The following is a 24,500-nucleotide window of genomic DNA, read 5'->3' as shown; positions in this document are numbered from 1 at the left end:
CGCGCGCAATTTTTTTTTGTTGAAATTTTATGTATTTTTCCTAAAATTTGAACATTCTAGGCAATGTTTGTCATCCTGAAAAAGATGTTTATGCAATTTTTAAAACACGTTTTGAACTGATCGTAAAGGTACATGTAGGCCCACTAGCGTACCTACGGGGGGGCAGTCTGCCCCCCCCCCCCCTGACGAGCCACAACCCATACATAAGACATATACCTGCCCCTCCTGACCAGCTTAAAAGACCTTTTTTTGCCCCCCCTGACGAGCTTGAAGACCATTATTGCGCCCCCCCCCCCCTGACGAAGATGAGCTAGAAGACTTTTTTTTTTTTTTTTGCTTGTCAATTTTTTTTTTTTTACGAAAACCTTTATTTTTTTATTGAAGACCTTTTTTTTTTTTTTTTTTTTTGCTTGTCAAATTTTTTGGCGGCCGATTTTGCCCCCCCCCCCTGTGGAAAATCCTAGGTACGCCACTGTGTAGGCCTACCTACTGCTTGCAGTTAGCCATATTTCAACAATGAAATTTTTTGACATTTTTACCTAAGGAATGGAAATTCTAAGCACTTTTTGTAACTTAAACAGAATAGGTATAACTTTACAATTGATGCGAACGCGAAGCGCGAGCGGAAAGTTTCGAGATTTAGACCTAAAAACGAGACACTCTATTAATGTTTTGTAAATCATGAAAAGTATGAGTAATTGGGATTTTTCTTATATTAGTAATGCAAGCGCAAAGCGCGAGCAGAAAATTTTCAAATGCGATTGAACTGATCGAAAAGTACGTAGGCCCTACCAGTTAAGGACTGCTTGCACTTAGCCATGAAGACGTTAAATATTTCGACAATCAAATAATGCGAGCGCGATCGAAGCGCGAGCTGAAATTTTTTTACATTTCTACATAAAGAATGGATAATTTTGATAAACTTGTATAATCGTGAACAGGATAGCTATATATGCGAACGCGAAGCGTGAGCGGAAAAATTCGAGATTTAGCCCTCATGTTCTGTAAATCATGAACATGGTGAGTAATAGGGGATCTTCCTCCATTAATAATACGAGCACAAAGCGCAAGAAGATGCGCACGCGTGTTTCAGATTAGACATAGGCCCGTATTCTGAAGTCGGGGGAGCGTTTCATGAAAGGACTTGTCAGACGTTTTATCAGACAACTCCCATTTTATCCGACAGTTACCATATAGTAACAGTGCTTCTCAGCCATCAAAATCCAGAAAAGTTGTCAGATCTGACAACTTGTCGGACAAAAATGTTGATGAAACGCCCCCCCCCCCCCCGGTTTAACTTAGGCCATGGTCTAACTCTGTACGAAAATTATGGGAAGCCAAAAGTATCAACATTTTTATTACATTGTATGTTTCTTATGTTTACTGTGCTCTTTCCTGATTCATCGATGGTGAAGACAATCATCTATTTATACTTCCTAGACAATTATGAATGATCTAAGAGCCAAATGAGCTGAAATATGATGTCTCTACTGTAAGTGTTTTATGTAACAACTGGCCATCATACTTAAACCACAACTTTAAACCTGAGTTTAAGTTAAACCCGACTTCAGAATACAGGCCCTAGAATCTAGGCATTCTAAATACATCTTTTATCATGAAAATCAAAGCGAGCGCGAAGCGCGAGCTTAAAATATTTGATATTCTGATCTAAAATAAAAGGGTCAATTTCAGCTCTATATTTCATGCACTTTGTAGGATAATTGTGAGGTGGATATGGATCGCACTTACTAAGAGCTGATATTTTTTCATTATTATTAGCCTAGGACCGGGTCATCCTTATAAAAATGATGACTATCTTCATATTCCTCTGGCTAAGCGCGAGATTAAACAAAATTTAATTATTAAATTGATATCTTATTTATTAATGCATAATGAGGGCACAGAATTTGATGATATTATGGCCTGAAAATTGAAATTTTAAGCTCTTTTGTCATTATGAATACGATGGATCAGTTAATACATTTTAACCATTAATGCCAGTGCTAATCGCGAGCCGAAATGTTTGATAAACTGTCATGAAAAGGGGATATTAAGTAGTTTGTTGTATAATTAATATTGCGGCATACACAACTCGCCAATCAAAATGCGAGCCTGCAGCGCTAGCTGATACGTTTTGACAATCGGACCTGAATACACGAAAGTACCTGATAAATCAAAATTTGCGAGCGCGAAGCGCGAGCAGAAAATGTTTATATTCAGACCATAAAACTGACATTTTTACAGAGCACTTCATAAAAATAGATTTATAAATCACACAAAATAATGAAAGTTCGATTTCCGAGGAGAAATATGTTTTGTATATTAACTTCTAAACTTGATAGTTAAGCTCCATATTGAATAAGATATGTAAATCACCCAACAGGCAATGCGAGCGCGAAGCGCGAGCGAAAATTTTGTATTATGACATGAAAGATCCTTTTTATTTTCCAAGTCTTCCGAAGTCTTCCCCTCATCTTAATCTTTTTTTTTATTCACTTGTTTTCCTCCACTTCTTTTTCTCCTCTCTTATCCTCTTTCCTCTTTTTTTTTTATTTCTTTCTTTCCTTTTTTGTTTGGCTCCGCCAATAGGGGGGGGGGGGCGCCCCCTGGATCCGCCTATGTCTCATTTTTTGACACCTTGCTTGGGTTACAATTGTTACGGGTTACAGAGTTATCGTCTTTCGGATTCGATTCCCACTCGGTGCCCTTTGGTAAGGCATCAATCCTCATCACCAGATCCCTCGGAGAGGACCGTAAGCCGTTGATCATCTGCTTGCTTACAAGCATTCATGCTTTTCTTAGCCACCAGGTAAAAAAATCACCACCATTTACCACCCCCCCCCCCCCTGTCGACGCTGCATGTCTTGTTCTTGTTATGGCATATTTCGGTACAAGAAGTTTGATACCAAAATGTGCCGATAGTGTATGAGACGCCGAATGTACCAATATTATATAGAACAATTATTTGTTATATAATCATTATTTATTAAATAATAACTATTATTTATATATAATTTACATTTTATTTGTAAATAACTACTATTATATAAAATATCATTTCTAATTATTTATATATAATTCCAAGTAATACTTCATTATTTGTAAATAATAATAGTTCGACATTCCATTATTTATAAATAATGATTATTTGTTTTTCATTATTTATAAATAATGATTATTTTTTTTTCATTATTTATAAATAATGATTATTTGTTTTTCATTATTTATAAATAATGATTATTTGTTTTTTATTATTTACAAATAATGATTATTTGTTTTTCATTATTTATAAATAATGATTATTTGTTTTTCATTATTTATAAATAATGATTATTTGTTTTTTATTATTTACAAATAATGATTATTTGTTTTTCATTATTTATAAATAATGATTATTTGTTTTTCATTATTTATAATTAATGATTATTTGTTTTTATATTATTTATAAATAGTGACACTACATACTTCATTATTTATAAATAATGACACTACATACCTCATTATTTATAAATAATTGCAATTCGTTTTTCCGTTATTTATAAATAAGTTTTCTATTATTTATAAATAATAATTATTTATTATCAATACCAGTGCACATTTCTTTAATTATAAATAATTTGTTGAGTTTTCCATTATTTATAAATAATGATTATTTGTTAAATAATGAAAACGTCTACTTCATTATTTATAAATAATTTTTTCGAGTGCACCATTATTCTCATTATTTATAAATAATCATTATTTAATGTTCGAGTTTTCCATTATTTATAAATAAAGATTATTTGTTAAATAATGAAATATCTACTTCATTATTTATAAATAATAATTTAGTTTCAATATCCCATTATTTATAAATAATCATTATTTATAAACAATTTTTACAGTTTGCCATTATATACAAATAATCATTATTTATATACAAATAACCATTATTTATTAAATAATGCGATTATTTATTAAATAATGCCATTATTTATTAAATAATGGAAAACTCGCTATAACATGCAAATGTGGGACCGCCCATGATATGAATATTTATGATGCGATTTCCTTTTTCGTGATTTTTCTTCACAAATTTTTGTCCATTTCCTCTTCATATTGACATTTCTTGAAGCAATTTTCTAGGGATATGGTCTGATTGTAATATTCTTCATTTTCTATATAACTTCGTCTTCGTAGAAATATCAAAAAGTGTAATTTTATACGATTTTTCCTACAGTTCACAATCCCCATAGGCGCGCGTGTATCGTAGGGACAACCGGTGAATCGACGGAGTGCTCTTCATCGAAATACTACGTTGGTTGGTCCCCGGAAGTGGCGGGCGGAGTCGATCAAGTGCATATGAGCTGAGAGAGTGAAATATCAGTGTACTTGTACAGGCCCTTTTACTTTTTTTGTTAAGTTAATTTTTCCTGGTGTAGAGATAAGTTTCAGTTCTAATAATGCACTTCAAATACATTTTGGAGTGTCTGTTTGAGGCGTTTGGGGCGATTTCACCCTGGCCCCAAAGTGCTCGCAACGACAATACGGGGGCATGATGACCCCTAAATTTTTAAAAACTTATTTTTCTATTGAAAATTATCACAAAATTCACCAAAAATATTGGTACATTCGGCGCTTCATAGATAGTGCACCTATGCCTGACAGGATATTTTGTTACTCGTGCAGATACAACGTGTTGTACCTGCACATTTTGGTAACAACTTAAAAATCAGACTTGACGGTTATTATGGAGTAAAGATATGGTATTGGATTAGAGACAAAGTCTAAAAGTGTATGTCTGTGCGTAGGGGAGGGGGTGATTTGCCTCTCCGCCCAATGCCAATCAAAATCCAGAAAAGTTGTCAGATCTGAAACCCCCCCCCCCCCCCCGGTTTAATTTAGGCCATGGTCTATCTCTGTACTAAAATTATGGGAAGCCAAAAGTATCAACATTTTTATTACATTGTATGTTTCTTATGTTTACTGTGCTCTTTCCTGATTCATCGATGGTGAAGACAATCATCTATTTATACTTCCTAAACAATTATGAATGATCTAAGAGCCAAATGAGCTGAAATATGATGTCTCTACTGTTAGTGATTTAGGTAACAATTGGCCATCATACTTAAACCACAACTTTAAACCTGAGTTTAAGTTAAACCCGACTTCAGAATACAGGCCCTAGAATCTAGGCATTCTAAATACATCTTTTATCATGAAAATCAAAGCGAGCGCGAAGCTCGAGCTTAAAATATTTGATATTCTGATCTAAAATAAAAGGGTCAATTTCAGCTCTATATTTCATGCACTTTGTAGAATAATTGTGAGGTGGATATGGATCGCACTTAATAAAGAGCCGATATATTTTCATTATTATTAGCCTAGGACCGGGACATCCTTATAAAAATGATGACTATCTTCATATTCCTCTGGCTAAGCGCGAGATTAAACAAAATTTAATTATGAAATTTATATCTTATTTATTAATGCATAATGAGGGCACAGAATCTGATGATATTATGGCCTGACAATTGAAATTTTAAGCACTTTTGTCATTATGAATACGATGGATCAGTTAATACATTTTAACCATTAATGCCAGTGCTAATCACGAGCCGAAATGTTTGATAAACTGTCATGAAAAGGGGATATTAAGTAGTTTGTTGTATAATTAATATTGCGGCATACACAACTCGCCAATCAAAATGCGAGCCTGCAGCGCTAGCTGATACGTTTTGACAATCGGACCTGAATACACGAAAGTACCTGATAAATCAAAATTTGCGAGCGCGCAGCGCGAGCAGAAAATGTTTATATTCAGACCATAAAACTGACATTTTTACAGAGCACTTTATAAAAATAGATTTATAAATCACACAAAATAATGAAAGTTCGATTTCCGAGGAGAAATATGTTTTGTATATTAACTTCTAAACTTGATATTTAAGCTCCATATTGAATAAGATATGTAAATAATAATAATAAGGCATTTAGGAACGCTATACATAGTTCACTATATCATAGCGTTTACACTGTAGATCAATTTACAACACTTAAAAAAGCTACATCTATCCTAGATACAAGTACGTTTTCAACTGTTTCTTAAATCTAAGAAGAGAAGTTTCAGATCTTAATTTAGTGGGAAGCTTGTTCCATTCTTTTGCCGCAGCAACAGTAAAACTACGTTCACCGGCCTTGCTCCGGGTTGTCTGATAGGTTAGTCTAAAATGATCTCATGCACCTGACCGCCTCGTTTAGGATTATGAACCTGAAGTGCCCCCTTGATATACATTGGTACATGATCATGAAATGATTTATATACATACAAAAGAATCTTAAATAATATTCTTTGTTTAACTGGTAGCCAGTGTAATGCCCTTATTAGTGCAATAGCATGTCTACGGTCAACTATGTGAATAATACGTGCTGCCCAGTTTTGCAGACTCGATCTGTAGTCGCCTTACGTGCATTTGGGGAACTTCTGTAAGGAGTGCATTACAATAATCGATCCGAGATAGTACATGACTACGTACCGCATGATGACATGCATCTACTGTTATGTACTTTCGTATGCGACATATATTTCTTAATTGAAACCTAACAGATTTACATAAAAAATCAATTTGCTTTGTCATAGACATGTTACAATCCAAATATACACCAAGACTCTTAATTGAAGCGGATGGTAAGACTTGTGATGTACCAATATCAATAGAAATATTATCTAACCCACGAAGGTTATATGGTGAACCTACTACCAGAAATTCAGTTTTTGCTTCATTCAGCTTTAGTCTGTTATTATTCATCCATATGCTGATGTCTGCAACACATACCGAAAGGGTTCTCAATGCAATCTCCAAGCCATGTGCTGCCCTGGGGTCAAAAGATACATAAAGTTGCGTATCATCAGCATATAGATGATAAGACACATTATGAGTTTTGGCAATGTCTGCGATAGGTAGGGTGTATACAGTATAACCTATCGGTCCGAACACAGAACCTTGAGGAAGGCCAATTGAATTAACAGAAACTAGTGAATGCTTTCCATTTATTTCCACACATGTAGACCAATCATCCAAGTAGGTCTGGAACCAGTTTAAAGCTGTGCCCTGGACTCTTATCCGTTTCGAAGGCCGGGTCATCAAAATCTGACGATCTATCGTGTCAAACGCTGCTGATAAGTCTAAGGACAAAAGCAAAGTTACTTGACCCTTGTCCATAGCAGACATAATGTAATTCTTCACCTTGATAAGAGCGCTCTCTGTACTATGGTGAGATCTATAGGCAGACTGATGAGGATCCCATAAACTATTTTCCGACATATGATCCGTGAGCCTACGACAAGCAATCTTCTCCAATACCTTCCCAAGAAAACTGAGGTTGGATACAGGCCGGTAGTTGGATAGGCAATTCTTGTCATGGCTTGGTTTCTTGAGTAGTGGCCAAATAACTGCTGACCTCAGTGAACTTTGAAAGTCGCCAGACTGAAGGGACGAATTTATGATATTCGTCAAAATAGGAAGAAGGTATGGTAAGTTCTCTTTGAGGAACCATGTGGGTAACGGATCCAGACTGCACGACTTGCATGGTGATCCTAAAATGATCTTCTTATTACTTCATCTTCTGTAGCAAGATCAAAGCGTGACAGTGGCTCAAAATTATTTTGACAAATGTCAGTGGCTGGATCTGAATAGGAATGAGGCTGCACATCATCTAGGTTCCTTTGAATCTTTCTTATCTTTTCTTCAAAGAACGAAGAGAATTTATTGGACAGTTTTTTTTTTATGTAAATCACCCAACAGGCAATGCGAGCGCGAAGCGCGAGCGAAAATTTTGTATTGTGACATGAAAGATCCTTTTTATTTTCCAAGTCTTCCGAAGTCTTCCCCTCATCTTAATCTTTTTTTTATTCACTTGTTTTCCTCCACTTCTTTTTCTCCTCTCTTTTCCTCTTTCCTCTTTTTTTTATTTCTTTCTTTCCTTTTTTGTTTGGCTCCGCCAATAGGGGGGGCGCCCCCTGGATCCGCCTATGTCTCATTGTTTGACACCTTGCTTGGGTTACAATTGTTACGGGTTACAGAGTTATCGTCTTTCGATTCGATTCCCACTCGGTGCCCTTTGGTAAGGCATTAATCCTCATCACCAGATCCCTCGGAGAGGACCGTAAGCCGTTGATCCTCTGCTTGCTTACAAGCATTCATGCTTTTCTTAGCCACCAGGTAAAAAAATCACCACCATTTACCACCCCCCCCCCCCCCCCCCCCCCCCCTGTCGACGCTGCATGTCTTGTTATGGCACATTTCGGTACAAGAAGTTTGATACCAAAATGTGCCGATAGTGCACCGATGCCTGACAGGATATTTTGTTACTCGTGCAGATACAACGTGTGTACCTGCACATTTTGGTAACAACTTAAAAATCAGACTTGACGGTTATTATGGAGTAAAGATATGGTATTGGATTAGAGACAAAGTCTAAAAGTGTATGTCTGTGCGTAGGGGAGGGGGTGATTTGCCTCTCCGCCCAATGCCATTACGTCCAATGACCATGGCGCCTAATGCCGTTTGGTCCAATATCATTTCGTCCAATAGCCACTTCTTCTGGGAGCCACTTCGTTTAATAGACACTTCTTACCATAGCCATTTCGTCTGTAGTACAGGTAGTGCAAATAGAATTACCATATACTTTGTGTACGTTTTTAGGGCTTAACTACAGGGTCTATGAGGAATTTATCTCTCAAACTTTTGAAGAAAAAAAATGTCAATACAAATTGTGTAGTTAAGGTTGTGTACAGAATGAATGACGAATCTATTAGATCAATTACTACCCCTCTTAAAAGCTATTACCTTTTACTCTCAAAACGAATCTCCTTTTCACTATCACTAAATGAATGAGTCTATTACCTTTTACTTTCAATGAATGAATGAGTCTATTACCTTTTACTCTCACTGAATGATTATTACCTTTTACTCTCAAAACAAATCTCCTGTTCACTCTCACTAAATGAATGAATTATGAATCTATTACCTTTTAGTCTCAAAACGAATCTCTTATACAGTGGCGTACCTAGGATTTTTCGCAGAGGGGGCAAAACCGTCCGTCAAAAAATTTGACAAGCGAAAAAAAAAAAAAATAAAAAAAAAAGGTCTTCAATCACAAATAAAGGATTTCGTACCAGAAAAAAAAATGACAAGCAAAAAAAAATAATAAAAAAAATAAAAAAAAGGTCTTCAATCACAAATAAAGGATTTCGTACCAGAAAAAAAATTGACAAGCAAAAAAAAAAAAAAAAAGGTCTTCCAGATCGTCAGGGGGGGCAATAAAGGTCTTCAAGCTTGTCAGGGGGGGGGCAAAAATGGTCTTTCAAGCTCGTCAGGGGGGGGCAAGGATACGTCCTTTGCATGGGTTGTGGCTCGTCAGGGGGGCAGACTGCCCCCCCCCCCGTAGGTACGCTAGTGCTCTTACACCTGTAACTCTCACTGAATGAACGAATGTTTTACCTTTTCCTTTCACTGAACATGCTGAATGAAACGAATCAATAATATTACATCATTTCCAAAACGAATCGCCTATTTCACTGAATAAACAAATCTATTACTACCCTCTCAAATGGACTGAATGAACGAATCTATTATCGAATATTACTCAGGAAATATCATGTTGAAGCTGGACTTCGTTATTTTTCCACTAAAATATGTCTTATAACACACATCTCTATGGTGTTTTGGTAAAGTTAGGAAATATCATGTTGATTCTGGTTTTTGTTGTTTTTGTCCACTAAAATCTGACTTTTTATCATCACCATCAACTTTAGACTTTACACCATTCTTTATACTCTGACCTTTTTACTCACTATTTTTATGACTACCATTTTCACTTTATTTTCACTTACATTAATCATCCTCAGGGCGTTGTGGCGTGCGCCTGTAATCCAAGCTATGTGGGGAAGTTACAAATTGATGCAGAGGTTCGAGCCCTGGTCACGTCTTTCGGATGGTGACGTTAAAGGTCGGTCCCAGACGTAAATAATCATATCTGATTGATACACGTCTGACAAAACTCAAATACACACACACACACATCCTCAGACTTTTACACCATTCTTTACACACACTGAAATGTTCTCATCTTCCTCCTCATACTTTAATTCTGTATACTCTGACTTTTCACTCACTATTTTCCATCAATATACCCTTTTCACCTTATTTCTACTCTCATTCATTGTCCCCAGACTTTTACACCATTCTTCATTAAAGGAGAATGAAACTCTTGGAGCAAGTTAGCTTTTGTGAAAGCAGAAAAATCAAAGAATAAGATCAACAAAAGTTTGAGTAAAATAGGACTAGCAATAGAAGAGTTATGAGCATTTGAATGTCGAGATCACTAATGCTATGGAGATCCTCCCATTGGCAATGCGACCAAGATCTATGATGTCACAGATGAACAACTCTCCCCTTTTGGACACTGAAAATATACCCCAAAACATCTCTTTTTGCTCATTCTAATCATTATGACAAACGATTCATCAATGATATAATGTTGTGAAACCTCTGTACTTGTCCTCTCAGAAAGAGAACACCTCACCTTGTGATAGACTCTATAAAAGTGAGAATATAAGTGAAATAAGTACTAAAGTAATGAGGGAGTTGTACGTGTGTGACATCACAGATCTTGGTCGCATTGCCAATGGGAGGATCTACATGGCATTAGCGATCTCAATATTCAAATGCTCATAACTTTCTTATTATTCATTCAATCTTCCTCAAACTTTCAACAATATGTTTCTTTAATTTTTCTCTTTGATATGGATTCAGCTGGTTTCAAGGGTTTCATTCTCCTTTAAAAAATGAAAAGTTTCTCGAAAGGTTGAAAATGATGATAATAGTAATACATTAAAACGATTTCTTATTTGCGAGCAATTTGCTTATTGTTTGTTAGTTAAATTCAACTTACCAATCTTGGGTCACGGCGATGGCCGCAATTTATAGGCCTACACATATCCCTACATGTACATGTACATTCAAATTTAAATTTCAAATTCAATTCAAATTCAAATTTATTTATTTCACTTCCATCAAACAAAAACAAATTGTATACCGTCTAACAACAAGGATCGCAAGATTTCATCGTCAAATCCCCCCCCCCCCCCCATAATTATAAGATTCGAACGTTTATCGAGGAGTTTCTGCACAGAGGACTTGACAGTGCTGCGGCCTGGTACTGGATGAGATTAGAGGAGAATGATGAAGAGCGCCACCTTAAGTCATCCTAGTCTACTTGGCCGACTAAAATACTCTGACATAATTCTGACATATTTTTCTTTACACTGTAAAGATATTGTTTACGTTTTGGTATAGAATCATCCCTGTCGTACAGAGAGGAGGGGCTATGGTCCCACAAAAGCTTCATGATCAAGAAAACAAGGAAGGAAAAAACAGAAGAAAAAGTAAAAAGAAAATGATACGATTTTCTGAGTAATATACTAAAATCTATCACAAAATTGGATATTTTATTAAAAAGGTAAAAATTCTGCACGCTTCGCTCGCTCGCAGTTTTGAAAGGTATTCGCCCCATATGCCATGTCTGTCCCCTTCAAATGTTTTGCTCATCACGCAGGAGAATAATTATCAAAGATTATAATTGCATACCACAAAACTAGTTGATTAAAAAGAATAAATAAATACGTTTATTAAACCAGAGGCGACACCGGAATGGAAATAGGCATGCATGGGTCCATTTTAAGTCATTCTAGACTTCTTGGCCGACAAATATCGGGAAATTATTTGACATCGTTTTTTTCTCTCTCCCTCTCACTCATTCTCTATACACTCAAAATACACTATACCTGAAAATATTGGTAAAATAATCACTGGCGTTCAGATGGGAGGGGGCTGTATGGTCAAAAAAAGTTTAATGATCAAGAAAAAAAGGTACGGAGAAAATCAAAGAAAATATGAAATATGATATCATTTTCTGAGTAGTATACTGGCCAAAATCTATCGCAAATTCGATGTTTGTATTTCAAAGGGTTAAAAAAAAGTTATGTTCGCTCGCAGTTTTGAAAGAGTTTCACCCCGTACGCCATGTCTGGCCCCTTAAAATCTCATTACACCATCATGGCTCATTACACCAGAGAATAATTACCAAAGATTATAATTGTATACCACAAAAAATAATAATGAGTGTATTCATTAACCCCATACACAGAAATTGATTTAGGCATGGGTCCACTACCCCTATGTATTCTCAAGAAGAGACAGAGCGAAAGAAGTTTATAAACAAGAAAAACACGGGGATAAACAGCCATAAGATTGAAGAAGAGTATGTGAAAGGAGACATTTGCGCCGTGTTACTTTTTAACAGTCGTATTATGCGGCCTGATTGAGCATAGGCCTATTGTTTTGTTTATAAGGGGCTAGTCATGAGAAGTAAAATAATGCATGGGGTAAGCTGGCTGAAATTTTAGGATAATTATAACATGTACTGTACATGATGTATAATGCATAGATGTGAAACGGACTGATATCTATTAAACTAAAGCGCAAAAAGCGAGCTGATTCTTTATTATCATTATATACGGACCTGAAGTGATATTTCAATTACTGTTTACAGGTAATAAAATGAAGAGTATACGTATTTTACTAATCAAATAAGCCGAGCACGAAGCGTGGACTGACAATCTTATCCGCAACCGTTAACGGGACAGTTTAAAGCAATTTTTGCGATTATAAATAGGATCCGTATCTCCCTAAGGAGAGCGGGAAACGCGAGCTGAGTTTGTTAATATTACTGACCTGATGAGGAATATTTTCAGCAATAAACATGTAGGGAAAAAATGAAGAGGATTCGTACCAGGTATTTGTAGATCAGTGTAATGCGAGCAGAAACAGCGTGCTGATTTTTTTTGGAGATTATGACCCAACAACGCGGCACTTCAAGCTAGTGGTACATGATGACGTACTTAATTTTTTGAAAGTCATTTAAAGGATGCGAATCTATAGTAATCAAATTCGAGCTCGAAGCGTGATATGTGCTCTTTTTGTAATAACTGATGCAGAGAAGGTTATATTTTAAGGACAGAATGTAGGAATTTATAAATGGGATACGTGATCTTACTAATCAAATTGGCATGATGTGGGCGCGAAGCGCGAGCTGATATCTATATGCCTATAACCGAAAAGGGACGTTTTAATCACTGTTTATCACGTAGACAAATCATGAAGAGAGCTAGCTGAAATGTTTGGAGATTGAGAGCGGAAAAGAGGCATTAATAATCCCTTTTTGCATTCGTAGCAATATAATGGTGCGCCAATATGTTATTGTATTTGATGTGTCTTGTGAAATGTCGCCCTCTGCGAGGGATGATGTCTTATCGCCCCTTACGATGGCCGCGCACTAGTAAATGAGGTTTGCCCCTAAGTTGGGTTAGTAAAAGTGTTATTACTGTAACTGGTTTCCCATCTTCTTTATTACTTAATGTCGGTGCATAATTATTTCAATAAACAAAATAATGACTACTAGAGTTTGCTTTGTGATCAATTTGGCGCCTCACAAGTTTAAAACCAAGATGACGCTCCTCCAAGTTTATGATCCGATTGTCGTCCCCTTAGTTTAATGAAGATGAAAGTAGCGCCCCTAGATTTTTAGTTCACTCCCCGTAAGTTATTTTTAAGTCGATTTGGCGATCCCTTTATTGGCAACCCCTAGCTTAATCTTATGTCAGTTAATTAATTTCATAGAGATATATCACTAGTTTAGTAATTAGTATATATCTCTATGGTTAATTTGCACCCCCCCCCCATTAACACCAATAATTTTGCCGCCATCTCGGTTTCAGGTCAATTTTGATATTTTCTTCATGATTTCAACATCAATTTGATCCACGCTAATATCAAATTTACAGGTCATACGGACCTATTAACAATGGGAAGAAAAAAAGATATTCTTTCGAGCCAACCACTTCGTTTTTTTTTATATTGCTGATCATGCTGATTGACAAAGTGTATGAATATGATTGTCCATCTAACACTGCTTCTCTGGAGGATACCCTTTTCTCAAATTGGGAAGAAAATATCAACAACTTTGGAACTATATTTGACTGGTGGAAGGATTAGGGCTCGTTCCATGTAGGCCTATAATGAATTTTGATCCCTCAGGAGATGTCTTCATAAATGCCGTTTTAATTTAAAAATGAGCCGGTCGAGCTAGGGACCCTTTTCTGGCCAGTTATAGATTGTCAGATATCCTGTCCATTGGTAACATTCGAACCCCGAATTTCATCCTTCTTTATGTTTATTTTTTTAAGTATGGTTAATGTTTTAGGCCCGTGAAGCGAAATCCGGCCCGCCCATGCATAAGATTGAAAGGAACTTCAAAACCAATTTGGCACCCTTTTCAAGTTCAATGACCTCCCGGTTGATTTCATTTTCTTCCCCATTCTCCCTAATCTTTTCCCCTTATTTTCTTTCCCCCTCTCCATTTCTTCTTTCATTTCCCCTTCTTTGTTTTTAGTTTTGCTTTCTCCCCCTTCCCTATATAGTCTTCCTTTCTTCTCTGGTTTTCCCCTTTTCTCTCTCCCTCTCCTCCCTCATCCCTCTGCTTTGAGCGCTCCTCTTTCTTTCGCCTGCTGATGGCGTGCAGAAACCTTTCACGGAATGACGTAAGAGAAATGTTACGTAAGATCTCGTGTTTTATCCGCTCTGCATGCTCGACACTCGTGGGCTCACAGGCCTAATTCATTTCCCATAGACTCGTGTGTTAAAGTGGCACTTAAAAATAATTCATAAAAAATAAGGAGGAAATTCGAGGGTTGAATGTTTACTACCAGTGGATAGGATTAATGTCTGACATTCCATATATCTGACCAGAAAAGGGTACCTCGACCGGCTCATTTTAAAAATAAATCAGCATTTATGAAGACTACACCTGACGGGATCAAATTCATCACTTGATAGAGTAAAATTACCCTAATTCTTCCGCCAGTAAAAATATAGTTCCATAGTGGTGATATATCTTTCCAATTTGGAAAAAGTAAGTTCAGTATAGGTACCCTCCCTAGAATCAGTGTTAGATTGTCAGTCATTCGTTCATTTTAGTCAATCAGCAATATCAAATTTAAAAATTGAGCAATGGGTTGGGTCGAATGAATATCTTTTGCCTGTCGAATGAATATCTTTTGCCTGCAACCTCGTGATGATCCAATCGATACCTCCAGAAGGCTCCATTATGCCCCCCCCCCCTCTCTCTCTCTTCCATCTCAAAATAGTGATTGAGGCTGTTCCTGTTCACCAATTTAGATATCAAACAAAGACATAAATGAAACTTGGTGGACAGTTTTAGAAAAGGGTATAGGTCTGTGTGCCAGAGAAAGGACCTATATAATCGTAAGTGTGAAAAGATAGAGGGGGAAAAAGTAATAAAATAAAAAAGAAAACGAAATAAAAATATACGAGACCAGCATCTACGAAGAGTCTGAGACTATCAATCAACAACATGGATTTTTCATTGTATTTAAGACTGCATGGAATTATTACGTATACTAACTCCAAGCATAAACCAAACGAATTGTCCCCTTCATCCATTGTGTTAATATTAAGAGATTTAAAGGTCAAGTCCACCTCAGAAAATGTTGATTTGAATCAAAAGAGAAAAATCAGACAAGCACAATGCTGAAAATGTCATCAAAATCGGATGTAAAATAAGAAAGTTATGACATTTCAAAGTTTCGCTTATTTTTAACAAAATATTTATATGAACGAGCCAGTTACATCCAAATGAGAGAGTCGATGATATCACTCACTCACTATTTCTTTTGTTTTTTATTGTTTGAATTATACAATATTTCAATTTTTACGAATTTGACGATTAGGACCTCCTTGCCTGAAGCACAAAATGTTAAAATAATGGAATTCCACGTGTTCAGGGAGGAATGAAGCTTCATTTCACATGACAATGACGAGAAAATAAAAATATTTCATATTTCATATAATAAAATACAAAAGAAATAGTGAGTGATGTCATCACTTCCTCATTTGCATACCGACCGAGATGTGCATATAACTGTTTTGTGAAATGAAGCTAAACTTTAAAATGCCATAACTTTCTTATTTTACATCAGATTTTGATGAAATTTTCAGTGTTATGCTTGTTGAATTTTTCTCTTTTTATTCAAATCAAGTTTTTGTTGGGCTGGACTTGTCCTTTAAAAGCTCGGTTTTATGGGACCCTGGCCTTGTAACGTAAAGCTTAGCAGTTACCATGAGGCTGATTTTTACGATTGATGCCCGGGGATTGATGACACAATAATCAATGCAATCACTCTACTCCTATATGTTAGGGACGCATCATTAGATATCCAGGGGGGGGGGGGGCTGGAAGTTTTTCTCAAAAAAACAAACTTGACTTGCTATATGAGCAAAAAAAACCTTGACTCACCATCCGAGGAAAAACAAAAATTTCATCCACTGTCAAAATTTTTTTTGTCTTAATGGAGTAAGGAAAAAAAACTTTGCTCAAAGAAGAAATGAAAAACAAATTTGCATCAACCCAAACTTCCAGTCCCCCCCCCCTCCGGTATCTAAATGGTGCGTCCCTTACGAGACCCCTGGCCAGAAATCTACAAGAAGTATTTTGATCCGAGCATGGAGCCACTAGTAGCTCCATGATTTAAGAAAATTTAATTATATTCAACTAATTCGAGCCTTAAAAAGCAAAGTACCCCCCCCAAAAAAAAATCATCACCAAATCTGCATACGGGATATGCACGTTTACTCTTTCTCTCCCCTTATATATACTGGCCCTCCCTCTCTCCTTCTGTCCCTCTCGTTCTCTCTCGCTCTCGAAATAAGTACCTAAATTTTATAGAAAATATTTAAGTATAAATCCTACATCGAGAAAGAGATGATGCTGTAATATATTATTTAAAATCTTAACAATGAATTGAAGAAAAATGAGAAGTAAATGACAAATACATGAAAATGAACGATATTACATTATAGATGCATTTTATTTTATGCAAAACACACAAATACATTAATCTTTATATCCATACATTAAACTTGTCTTTGTGCGGTCATCATGGAAGTCCAATACCGAAATACATATATGTACATGTTAGGCATACTAAGTTAATGCACTTTTTTTATGAAAAAAATAATGAAAATGCTATCCTAACAGGCTTTTCATCATATGTCATCATCATAATGCATATATCTGTGACCTATTGATGGAAGTGGAACTGCATTAAAAATTTATACAATTCCCAACAATGCATTTTGTTGGTGCAAACATGCCCTAAATTTATTGTTTTAAAACTTCTTAAATGAAATAATCGAATGGCAAGACAAAAAAAAACCTTTACAAGTATAAAGAGGAAAACAAAACAAAACATCATGAAATATGAAATACTGCAAAATCTGACAGGAAGAGGAAAATTATGAAAGAGGGCAAGAGATCTTAGATGCAGTAGAGCGATTGTTTGAAAGAGAAAGGTTGAGATTGTTTGAGAAGGAAAATACAATGGATTGTCCTAAAATAAAAAAAAGATATTTATTGCATTAATTTGTGCAGTTATCTTCAAGGTGTGGGTGTGAGGCGGGGGCGGGGCGGGATGTATTCCTTTCATGTTTTAAGATGAATGTCACCCGATTTTTTAACATCAAAATGTTGAATAAAAGTTTGGATTCCTCCTTTGATTACAGGTAAAATTCAACAGTAGTATTCTTCTGTTATTGATATTTAATTTCACATTTATAATTCAAATTTCAACTATTTTTTTTCTATCATAATGTCCATGCGGTTGTAATGTTAATTGAAACCACATGACCTTTGGATTCACCGTACTAAATATTTTTTTGCTTTTTGCATAGCTGAAGTTTTGTTAAATATAACAAAAAATGTTTTATGCTGTAGTCAATATTATTATAAAATGTGAATATTTTACGAAACCTCTTATTCCTGCAAACGTTGTGACAAGAAATACTTCTGTACATTATAAAGTTAGACTCAATGGAATATATACAGTAAAACATACATGTAATATACTTTGGTTTTAAAAACAAAGCACTTTGCTTTGCACACAATCATAAATGTAGCTGTAGCAACTATTATAGCTAAAAGTAGCTCACATTCACACACATAAATATTCGTTCATAATGATATAACATTATCATTAGAAGTATTAGAAATACACCATCCCAAACGAACAACTCAATCTTCGCTTTTTTTTTTGGGGGGGGGGGGAAGGTACTGCACAAAAATATAACCCTGCAAGAAAATCCCTCCTCATAGATTAATACTGATGATATAATATCTCAGAAGGGGAGTCTTATCATGTTTTTTATTTGGGGGGGGGGGGTGGGATATCCAATCTAGTATTGTTGTCTTTGCAGACATGTTTATCCCATGGGAATATAGATAAAAGCAATGTCTTCGAATTAAACTTTATAAAGTGTTCAGACTTTCATATCACCCAGGGCCTGATACTGTTAATAATAGTCTCTATAAATATCGCCATTTAACTTTAGAAACAAGAGTTATGTTTATTCACTCTCGTCAAAGAGTAGACATTCACCGTGTCCTGGAATCTCGACCTCTTCTACACATCTCGTGACCGCTCTCGATCTTTTGGCACTTTTCTTCACAACAGCGACTCCCATCACGTCCACGATCTCATCTGCTCTCAGCGACATCATGCCGTGAGGCTCACATGTGTATTGCACCGAGATCTTCATCGCAACGATCACCCTTTTCATGATATCCTTGTCTTCGGTGATCGAGGAACTGATCTCGACTTGACGTTGGCTCGTTGCGATGACGGTTGCGCGACCGAATGGACGTCGGTTCTGATGGCATACCACGAATTCATCTCCAGGCTCGACGGCGCTGATGATGAAGGCATAGCCGTTGGGTAGGGTGTCTGACCAGAAGAAGTTTGTGTTGATGTTGGCGTACTGGTCCTCGAAGGTTAGGCGCTTCCCGTAGCCTTGTCCGATGCGAAGGAGATGGAGTGCCCTGCCTCCAAACTGGTAACGGTCCCCTCTCATCTTTGATGGGATGCGAACGCGGTATCTAAACCCGGGAAGTATTCTTTCATCTACATGCGTTCCTGTGGGAATTGGAAACAAAAAATAATATCCTTATTAAAAATCAATCCCATGTAGATCGGAGCCCCCGGGGGGGGGGGGGGGGCACTCAGTATATAATGCATAGTGTGTATGTGCCGCGGAGGGGACCCCCATTTTACACTCAAATTTCCGTTCCATTGCAATGCATAGCATTATTGTCTTATTGAGAAAAATAACAAAGAAATCCGCTCCAAAGCATAGCATTTTCTTCTTATCGAGAAAAAAGAAGAAAGAAATCCGCTCCAAAGCTTCGCATATTTTCCGTTACGACGTTCTAGCCGAATTGATCTGCTACTACAATGAGCCGCAATTTTGGTGAAAAGCAGCGGCAGAGCGCTGTCCGACCATTGCATCTGGGCTAGCTGCATGCAAGTATGCCCGTTCCATAGGGATGAATACGCAATCACACGCAGGCGAACCGTTCCAAGGACCCCCGTTTTCACAAACATTTGTTGTTCCGAAGCCCGTTCCGAGGACCCTCCTTTTTACAATAAGCCCGCTCCAAGGCCCCCGTTTTTTGTCTCGCCCGCGGCACATACCCACTACTTTTTGGGTCGAGTGCCCCCCCCCCCTGGATCGGAGCCATGCATAAAAAATTGATTCTACTAGAAGAGAAGGAAAAAAAGTGAAGATGGAACTCATATGCCGCACGATGATTTATAACAATTAAGTGAATCTAATTTACCCACCCCCCCCCCCTCATTTTGACAAAGATTCTTCCCTGGGGCTGGGCTGAAGGCTGGTAAATTTCAAATTATAGATCTACCTTAATGGTAGAATGACATAGGCAAAAGATAAATCATAAAATGATAATACAAAAATATGATATGATTGGTCCGGAACTGATATGGTGATGGTGGTATTAAATTGGTAGTGATTAGCAATGATGATGATGACGATGATGATGGATTATGATGACGATGATGCTGATCGAATGATGATGAGTGATGGTGATGATTAATTACGATGAGGGTGATGATGTTTTAATGTGATGTTAATTGATAGTAAATACGATGATTGTTTATAGATCTAATGAGGATCGATGATTCATATTTGATGATGATGATGAAATGATATGGTGATTGACGACTAGATCTAGCTATATAATCATGATAATGATTCCCATATGATAATATTAACATCAACTTTGGTTTAGAAAACAAAATATCGAGTATCCAGAAACCTAATATAAAGAACATCCTCATAATAAATTTGATTTAAAAAAAGGAGAATGAAACTCTTGGAGCAAGTTAGCTTTTGTGAAAGCAGAAAAATCAAAGAATAAGATCAACAAAAGTTTGAGTATAATAGGACTAGCAATAGAAGAGTTATGAGCATTTGAATGTCGAGATCACTAATGCTATGGAGATCCTCCCGTTGGCAATGCGACCAAGATCTATGATGTCACAGATGAACAACTCTCCCCTTTTGGACACTGAAAATATACCCCAAAACATCTCTTTTTGCTCATTCTAATCATATGACAAACGATTCATCAATGATATAATGTTGTGAAACCTCTGTACTTGTCCTCTCATAAAGAGAACACCTCACCTTGTGATAGACTCTATAAAAGTGAGAATATAAGTGAAATAAGTACTAAAGTAATGAGGGAGTTGTACGTGGGTGACATCACAGATCTTGGTCGCATTGCCAATAGGAGGATCTACATGGCATTAGTGATCTCCATATTCAAATGCTCATAACTTTCTTATTATTTATCCAATCTTCCTCAAACTTTCAACAATATGTTTCTTTGATTTTTCTCTTTGATATGGATTCAGCTGGTTTCAAGGGTTTCATTCTCCTAAGGATACATACCAAAAAAACCCCAAAATACAAGTTGAAGTACTAAGCCTAGATATTAACAAACGATTAGAAAAGTGGTATATCATGATTAGGCTATGAGTATGATGCTCGATCTTATCACTTACCACAAACGGCCATCTCGTGTTGTCCAAATTGTTCCCCTCCTTCTTCGCAATTGATTCCAACGCCATATTTTCTCCACAAACATTGAGATGATGGTGGGTACGATTTCCCTGATGTGAATGAGTTCGAAAGGCGAGAAAATCCAGTGTCGAAGGAGTCCAAATTTTCGTTGATGTCCCGGGCAACACTGAATCCGGAAAGACTGTCCAACTCAACACCCGGTGACTTAGTAAAGAGGGTAGGCACTTCTTCGAGAACCTCGCTATCGGGTGATTGGCGGTGGATGGCGATCGGACAAGACTGAAGCATGGACATGGTAGAATTTGCCATCAGAAACAACGTTCACTTTGTCCAGGAGAACCGTCCCGGGAGAAGAACACCGATTGAAAGCCAAATTGAAAACTGTCGACGATTGGCAAATAAATAGTAGTAGAAGACCGTAAGCTAGAAGAGATAATGGTAGGAAGTTTCTGTATGTGTTGCGCCCTGGATCATGGAGAAGCGGGAATGAAAACTGTCTTAGATTCCAATTCCCGCCGCGCGCGCGGCTCCGATATCTGCGATACACTGTCACTGCACTGTACCCGAAGCTTACACAAAGATGCGGCATCCGTCTCGCGTGGAGTACAAAGTGACCTTCACGAATCGTAGTAAAAAACGCACGTGGAGATGTTTACTTAGGCTTAGTCACAAACCCAGAAATTTCATCAAATTAAATTTCCGGGCATTTTTAAAGCATGAGTAGTATGAATCTATCTCATTATGAATGGATATAAAATTATGAATACATTTCGGGGATTTAAGAAATAGGTATTACTTTTTAGATGTTTAAATAAACTTTGCAAAATAACGTTCTTAATAACAATGTCTCACTAATTTAGACTAGCGGTGATTGGCTAGTTTCGTAATGACGCCTCGCGAGTCTGGCAAATTCAGACTCGATACTCGTTGGAAAATTTGTACATGTATCTGCTTGAGATGGAAACGGAAAAAAATATGGAGAGATGAGTCAAGGTCTACACATTTCTATTAAATTATGGTGTCATATCAGTCTGTCTCTTTTCACCACCCCTCTCATAAAGATATGATTAATTATCACATGCCTATATATTTAAAGATGAAATCGATCATAAATACAATTTCATTTTGGATACAATATTCGTGAAAGCTTGGACCTATACCCAAAGTAGGGTGTTCACTCGGTGCATTCATAATATGGTACTGCAATTGTAGTATCTACCGGGAGTATCTAGCAAACTTAAAAAGTAGCCTATACGTACACGAAAATGTGGTATCAAAATCGGAGAGGACATGATGATCAATAGTGAGTATACAATGTATCTCTATCTACGGGGTGAAACCATCACGTGGGGGGCATAGGCGGCGGAAGCGGGGGGACCTGTCCCCCCTAAATTTGAGGTGGGGGGACGATCCCCCCTAAATTTCTTGTTGATAACTTTTTTTTTTTTGCTTGTCAAAAAAATGTTGACCTTCCTCCCCCCTATAATTTTGGTTGATAACCTTTTTTTTTTGCTTGTCAAAATCTTTTATTGGTCCCCCCTAATTTTTTTGGCTTCCGCCGCCAATGGGGGGGGGGGGGGGGAATACGCCCTTCCAAACCCTTCGATCTGCCCCCGACGGGGCCCCCGACCAACCTCCATATAATTTTGCTGTTATGACAAGCGCGATCCACGATGTGTTTTCGCCCAGCGTCGTACGACGCTATCAACGACGTAGAACGATCTCTTGGTTCGTGCGTCCGTCGCGCTCAACTCTCGCTTGTAAGCAGTTTCGCAAATCGCTGATCGCGGCCGGATCGTTTTGAAGCTTTCAGCTATCAGTGCAGTGTAGTCAGAGTAGAGTACAACATGTGCATATGCACGCGATGGGCGAATGTTTACATCGGCTCAGCTTGCTCACTCTACAAGCGATCTGATTGGCTGTTGACGGCTGTTGACAAATCCTACGTTCTAATGCGGACGCCCGCTAATTTGCGGAAGAACCGTCCGTGATTTGAGCTCAAGATCGCTTGGGCCTCTGTTTCCATGGAAGTTGGCAATTTTTGCACACGACCCTTACGTTCTACGTCGTACGACGCTGGGCGAAAACACACATGGAGCGACCAGTGGGTGGAGGGATAGTCGGAGAGAGATGGGAAAGGTGAGGGCGGGGCTGTAACCATAAAGAGAGGGGCATGTATACAATATTATTAGAGTAGTCTGGTGTACAAACCCTAATTCACTCTAGTTAAGGGTCTGAATGTGCAGCCTACAATGAGTTTAGTACTGAAGGCCCTCTAATTGAAGTAGCAAGTTTAGTAGGCCTATGTGCTAGTCTTTGCGTGGAGACCCACTTGTTAATCAAAGCTTCAATCAGGGTCTGTGCCTGAAGACTAGTGTTAGAGTTATAGGGATGTTATTTTTATTATTTCTTATCAATGATAAAAGTAATGAGTCAGAACTTTGTGAAATAAAATAAAGCTTGTCAACTCATCGAGGAATAGGGGCCTATTTTTATTTTCATTCCGTGATCAAATCATACAATGCATACCTCACGCACGCGGCATTCTATTTTAACCGTGTATGGTAGGATTTTTTTTATAGGCCTACCTCTTCCCATTTTTATCATGAAAAAAATAATGGCATAGGCCTATACTCTTTCTGTATACTGATAATAGAATTAAATGCATCTAAAATATACTTGCTCATGCAGTAACAGCAATATTGTCCTATTATAAGGAATACAGAATGATGATGTAAAGTATACATATTTTTTTAACATATACATATTATTATCATGTAATTTACTAAATGCAGGTGGTCGCCGGCCATCTAGCTGTGATCTGCCCAGACGTATGGCCATATTGAAATTTCAAATTATATTTTAACCTCTCAATGCCCTGATGTTAGATATCGTAAGGGTCATTTGCGATCTTAATTCCAGATTCCAGGCTGGTTGGTGCACGTGTCAGGACATTTGTGGTCGAGTACCCCCCCCCCCCCTTCCCTTTCATAATTGTAAACAAATACACGTGCTTTAAATTTCAAAACAAAACACGAATGACGGTCAACAAACTCTTCATGTCGATGGCTCATGTCTTTTTCGACATGGAAAAGCCGCTTCATGGACGACCTTTCTACGCGTTTTTCAATATTACTTACAAATCACGCTTGTATCGTGGCTTCGGCTGCATGCTCATTTGGAGGAGTCTGGAAAATCGAGTTTTCTGATTGGCTAGAATAACACGGTGCTCGGCTCAATATGGAAGTATTGTTTCCAAATAAGGAAATCAATTATAATATCGTGCGTTGATTGGCTGACCAAGCTGAGCATCGTGTGAGAGCGTGATTGTGGAACCTGAATGAACTGCAATGTTTTGATTATTCAATTATTTCCCACGTTTTAGTCGTTGCGCAAGGTAATCATGAATAATTTTTAATAATTTGTTATGCAAGATAGAAA

The 24,500-nt window shown here is 37.3% G+C and overlaps 1 protein-coding gene across 1 annotated transcript; it reads right to left on the bottom strand.

Annotated features, from left to right (window-relative positions):
* Positions 1-16,968: 16,968 nt before the first annotated feature.
* On the bottom strand, positions 16,969-21,635 carry LOC129258832 (uncharacterized). The gene is made up of 2 exons (XM_064098627.1): positions 21,041-21,635; positions 16,969-19,087 (listed from the first exon to the last, which is right to left on the bottom strand). The coding sequence occupies exons 1-2, from the start codon at positions 21,366-21,368 to the stop codon at positions 18,522-18,524; spliced, it is 894 nt and encodes a 297-aa protein (XP_063954697.1). The 5' UTR covers positions 21,369-21,635; the 3' UTR covers positions 16,969-18,521.
* Between the last annotated feature and the right edge of the window lie 2,865 nt (positions 21,636-24,500).

The sequence above is a fragment of the Lytechinus pictus genome, chromosome 4 (genome assembly GCF_037042905.1).
Source record: "Lytechinus pictus isolate F3 Inbred chromosome 4, Lp3.0, whole genome shotgun sequence".
Classification (NCBI taxonomy): Eukaryota; Metazoa; Echinodermata; class Echinoidea; order Temnopleuroida; family Toxopneustidae; genus Lytechinus; species Lytechinus pictus.
The sequence above is the reverse complement of the archived record's forward strand: the minus strand, read 5'-3'. Positions and strand labels throughout refer to the sequence as shown.